At 45.9% G+C, this 5,787-nt stretch overlaps 1 protein-coding gene across 2 annotated transcripts in view; it reads left to right on the top strand.

The window, feature by feature from the left end:
* LOC106810875 (BMP-binding endothelial regulator protein-like) overlaps positions 1–5,787 on the top strand; it is a 69,897-nt gene that overhangs the window by 56,519 nt on the left and 7,591 nt on the right. For both annotated transcript variants that reach the window (XR_001394077.1, XM_014814342.1), the window contains exons 5-8: positions 552–634; positions 1,527–1,617; positions 4,664–4,734; positions 5,213–5,312. Coding sequence is in view for 1 of the 2 variants with exons in the window: in XM_014814342.1 (XP_014669828.1) it covers positions 552–634; positions 1,527–1,617; positions 4,664–4,734; positions 5,213–5,312 (345 nt within the window). In the remaining variant the exon portion in view is untranslated. The remainder of the gene's footprint in view (positions 1–551; positions 635–1,526; positions 1,618–4,663; positions 4,735–5,212; positions 5,313–5,787) is intronic.

The raw sequence follows: 5,787 nt of genomic DNA, 5'->3' as shown, positions 1-5,787 counted from the left end.
TGAGTATTGAAAATGTATTGAGTATTGAAAATGTATTGAGTATTGAAAATGTAATAATACAAAGAAGTCGACTTGGTATTATGGCTACGGTATGGCTATGGCTATGGTATGGCTATGGCTATGGCTATGGCTATAACTATGGCTATGGCTATGGCTATGACTATGGCTATGGCTATGGTATGGCTTGGTACTATTGCTAACTAGTGAATAAGCGCTCAACTTCTAATCTGTACATCTAGATAGTTGAGATAGATGTGCCGAAACAAGACGATACGTCCGTCCACGCGCACGGGAACTCCCCCTTTCAATATACACGTCATAATTGCACAGTTCAGTTCCGTAAGAAAAATGCTTTACGCGGGTAGAAATCTGGCCGCATGTTTACATTTCCAATTCTGTCTAGATCGGGAGGAAAAAACACGAGTAAGCGTCTTACACGTATAAATATTGATACAGGATTAAAGACGGGACAGTGTTCGAGTGGCGGAGCAGTGCTGGTAAAACAACATACAACTATGTAAATTGTTTTCGTGTTTGTTTAACATGCGCAGGCTGCGTCTACAAGAACACGACACACGTTAGCGGCACGAGCTGGATGGACGCACACGACCCCTGCAGAGAGTTCACATGTCAGGTATCCGCCGGGGCTATAGCTAGGCCGAAAGTGATACTAATATTCCAACAGAAGCATGTATACGTGTGTGTGTGTGTGTGTGTACGTGCGTGTGCGTAGTGTTAGTGCGTGTGCGTGTGTTGCGTGGTGCGTGTGCGTGTGCGTGTGCGTGTGCGCTGTAACGTGTCGCGTGTTGCGTGTGTATGCCGTGTGCGTGTGTGACTTTTATAGATTGCTGTTATCCGATTTCCTCGTGTGCGATAGAATAGCGAAATGATATTTTCCTGTTTGAATTTCTACCCGAGTGCCATGCTGTGGTGTTTCGTGTGTGCGTGTGCCGTGAGCGTGTGTGTGTTGTTCTGTGTGCGTATGTGCCCGTCGAGGTGTCTGTGACCGGGGCGTAGCGTACATGCGTGCATGCGCGTGAACGTGCGTGCGTGTCCGCGAGCGTGTGTTCGATCATGCGCGTGCATGTATGTATTTGAAAGTGCGCGTGCGCGTATATTGTTCGATAATATGCGTGGCATTATTAGAATTTCTAATTACACACTCAGACCGTTCAAGAGATGTTTAATAATCCGCAACATTTTTCTCGAACCCCAATAATTCGTTATATCTGGCGGTCTATAAGATGCTACCTCAAAGAACTGCCGGGAACATACATTGTTAAATATTGTTGTTAAACATTGTTGTTAAGCATTTTTGTTAAAACATTGTTGTTAAGCATTTTTGTTAAAACATTGTTGTTAAGCATTTTTGTTAAACATTGTTATATATTGTTAAACATATACAATATATCATTATTCACCCCTATATATACCTGATGTACCCCCTATATTACCCTAGTGACATATATCGTTAATAATTTACCGCCATGTTTATCTCGCGCTGTCGCGATCTCTTCGTCTTGCAGGCGGGCGTTCTTTCGGTAACGGAAACAAAATGTTACACGCCCTGCGATGATCCAGTGGATGTCAAGGATCAGTGTTGTCCCGTCTGTGAAGGTAAGTGACATGCGACACACCCGATTCGTGCTTCCAGTAAACTCCACAAGAGCGCGAGAGGCGAAATTTGTGAGAATTTCACACGTCAAAATGTCACAGAAAACGGCACCACGGCTAACCGAAACTCACGACTCGGTTTATTTTGTTGTCTTGAAAGAATTATTTTGGCATTCCACTGCCGGACGTTTTGTGGCTAATAGGGTTAGTTGGGTGCAGCTATAATAACGAAAGAACTCACGCCTTTAACTGTATAGACTTTATATACCGTTGCACCCCTTCCTCCTCGCTATGGCTCATTTTGAGTCTTCCAAGCTTTAGTTCGATAAACTACGAACGTTTGGATATGCTCGAAAGCGCCTAATTTCTGTAACCGGCGACATGTTAATACCGATGTTTATTTCTGCAAAAGATCCCTTCGTTTATGTTATTTTGGATGTTGTCAAAATAACACGCGTTTATTTATGTACTTTGGCGTTTTTTCTCGCCATTTCTCGCGCTGGCGGCGCTCGTTTTGACTAGCGTGTATAATGGGAATCGTGGGTGCTTGCCTGCCTGGCTAGCGTACGGGCCTCCGCTACACTCACGTGTTTTCGATAGTCTAGTCGTTAAATTATTACATCATAACGCGAATGAATCGCGTTTGAAATACGCTATAATATGTCACCGCGGGTTTCGCTACTCATCGAAATTAACCGCGCGAAAGGCTAGTTTTGATCGCAGCGATCCACAGGCACTTGGAGCGTCTCAATAAAGAAAAATAATGCTAAATAAACACGAAATGTATTTACTACCAAAGTCTTAATGTTTCTCTACTCTCTTTCTCCTATTATTGCCGATAATTTCCTGTAAATGCTGTTCAAATTCTTCTCTGCAACACACGTACACCGCACGCACGTCACTGCACGTTTACACTTATATATATGCATTTACATGCAGGAAATTATCGGCAATAATAGGCGAAAGAGAGTAGAGAAACATTAAGACCTTGGTAGTTATTTAGCATTATTTTTCTTTATTGAGACGCTCCAAGTGCCTGCATGTTTGGCGAACGAAAAGACATGTGCAGCGCCGGGAGTTCTGCCGAGACGAAGGAGAGTCCGCCACTAAGCCGCCTGTGTGTGTGGTAGAGCTCCGGCCCGCTCGCGTATCTCGCGCGCGCGCCCCGCGCGTCTCATTGTCGAAAAGAGTGTCACGAAAATTTGCGAACACGTTTTTAAAAGGATGCAGGTGCGCGCATCTTCACTGATAAATGATATGCGGTTTGTCACTGGCTCCGGGGCAGGGTGGCCCCCCGTGGGGCGCTTATCAGGACGAGCGGCGAAAAATGGCCTATCTCTCAGGTAACTCCCGTCGGCTGGCTGTCGGCTGTAATACTCTCACACGCCGCCTATGTGCAACCGTCGGCCAACTCTCAGGCGGCGACCTCGTCGGCGGGCTGGTGTTCCCCGCGTGCGCTTTTGTCTACGGCGAAGATACGCGATTAAAATCAAAGAGTAAATGCCATGGCAACCAACGCGCGCGCGCGATTCGGCGGCTCGAGCGGCTTTACGGGGTTTTTGACGCGGTATGCGCCCGCCACCAACAGCGTTGCCGGCGGCACTTCGCACCTGCACCGCCGCCGTCACCGCTGCCGCCGCCGCCGCCGCCGCCGCTGTCGTCGCTTCTCGTGACGAGATGACTGCAAATGACCTCAATCAGTTTACGACTACCGCCAGTTGATCGTTTACATGCGCGCAAACAAATGCTGTTTGCTCGGCGCCAGGGACGACCACTTAACGTGTGTGCTCAGGTAACAATGGACATCTTAACCGTAGAGCGATAGAGCACGCCCGGGTTGTCAATATTGAAAGATGAATTTGGCTTTTAACTTTCGACGCTATACTCGAGAAGAGTGAATCCCCCGAAGGTGGGCAATAATACCTGGCATATCGCACAACATAAATAAAGGTCTGGCATTCACACACAAACCTGCTGTCGCAGCAAGTAACATAATTATAATATAACACCCACACACAGCCCACACAACCACACACATATATATATATATAATATATATCTATATTATATAGTGTGGCTGTAAGTGTGTGTGTGTGTGTGTGTGCGTGCGTGCGTGCGTGCGTGCGTGCGTGCGTGCGTGCGTGCGTGCGTGCGTGATGAGTTGTGTGCGTGCGTGCGTGCGTGTGTGTGTGTGTAGAGAGAGAGAGAGTGAGGGAAAGAGAAAGAGAAAGTGCGCGCGAGAGAGGTGGAAATTGGGAAGAGAGATATACATGGAGACAGAACGAGAGTGACGTTTCCACAATAGCATATTTCATAGCAGATGCCACAGATGTTTTGAGTCTCAATTTACTATAGCCTACGACATAGCTTTATACCACTACTCTACACTGAGCATATCACAGTGGCTATAGCACCGAGTCGAGTTCTAATATTATCAAGAGCTAATAATACAAATGTATTATTATAGCTCTTGATATTATTTAGAATATCTAATGAGCTTTAATTATCATGCAAAAACAGGGCGCATAGCACGTCTCACGTGCCACGGCAACGCACGTGTGTCATTTCACGCAGGTGTTTTATCCAGACAGAAACTCATTACAGTCGCTGGGAGGTTCATCTTATAAATCTAATCATTGAATTTACAATTTAATTTACAGTCTTGAATGAAACGCATCGATAGGCATATCTCGTCGACGTTGTTTTTTCACGCATATAGTTATACATTCTTCACTTTCACAAGAGAAAGGGGGCGACGAAGGAGAGCAGGCGAGGCGCACGGAGACTGCATGCGTATAATACGCTAACGGGTCTATCGGGCAGATGGCTTGGGTGATGCAAAACAAGTTTCAAATATACCAGGCGGTTTAAATCTTGGCCCGTGCGGTCAGAAAACATGACCCCGCTTTCCCTGCAACAACACGATTGCACTCTTGCAATTATACGCAGCCGCAGAATGCCGACAGCGTTTGATTTTGCCGAGAAGAAATAGTGTAGTCATTCTTTCGGCGTGTTTTTCGTCTTGTTTTCACTATTACGTCTTTTTCAGGATGTGGTACCTATAAGGAAGGGGAAACATTTACACTGGACACCGATATATGCGTGCAGTGCACCTGCAAGGTACGTGTCAGTAACCGTCTCTGTATTATATCAACGTAGCCTGTATAACAACTTCACGATGCCCATGCACTGCTCCGTCTAAACAGAAGAAAATACACGCCATATGTCATGCTTTACTGTTTGTGAGTTTTCCGAGACGCTTGTTTGAGTTTTCGTATGCTCGCGAACACGAGAATGAATATAAAAGGTTAGCCACAAGAAGAGCAGGGCTAGGGTTCATGTTGACCGGTATTTACAGCAGGGTCCAAACAACAGCGAATAGTATGTATGGGTATGCAATAATTTGACGATTAACAGTTGTAGTTATGATATCTTGCCCTTCTAACGTATCTAACCCAGCGGCCTTAACCATGCGGCAAATTAGTTGACAGACTGTGACCGAGTGCTGAAAAAAAAATCCATATCCAAACGTACGGCTAGTGTACGAATCTCTCGTTCATTTTGTTTAGTAATTCTATTTACGTTGTTTTCTCTTCAGAAAAACAGATTCGAATGCTTCAAGCGGGCCTGTCCCGTGCTTTCTTGCTCCGCATCGCACGTAGCCGTGCGGGAAGGACACTGTTGCCCCGAATGTAGAGGTAACACGCGCTAGATGAACTCTAGTCAACAATATCACAAGCGTCTAGTCGCATGATAGAGAGAGGGAGAGATAGAGAGAGATAGAGAGAGGGAGAGATAGTGGGAGAGAGACGGGGAAAGAGTGCAAGGAAAATGAGAAAGAGGGAGCGCGAGAGCAGAGAGAGAGCAATAGATCGAGAAAGTGAGAAAGAGAAATTGAAATGAGAGATGGTATGGAGGGCGCAAGAAAGCGCGTGAGAGAGAATGTGAGAGAGATAGAGGGATAGAAAGAGAGAGAGAGAGAGAGAGAGAGAGAGAGAGAGAGAGAGAGAGAGAGAGAGAGAGAGAGAGAGAGAGGAGGAGGAGAGAGAGAGAGAGAGAGAGAGAGAGAGAGAGAGTAGTAGTAAGTAAGTAGTACGTACGTACGTACTACGTAGTAGTAACGTAACGTAACGTAACGTAACGTACGTACGACGTACGTACGTACGGTACGGT

The sequence above is a fragment of the Priapulus caudatus genome, unplaced genomic scaffold (assembly GCF_000485595.1).
Source record: "Priapulus caudatus unplaced genomic scaffold, Priapulus_caudatus-5.0.1 Scaffold481, whole genome shotgun sequence".
In the NCBI taxonomy this organism is placed as follows: Eukaryota; Metazoa; Priapulida; class Priapulimorpha; order Priapulimorphida; family Priapulidae; genus Priapulus; species Priapulus caudatus.
This window is presented reverse-complemented; position numbering and strand designations above follow the sequence as displayed.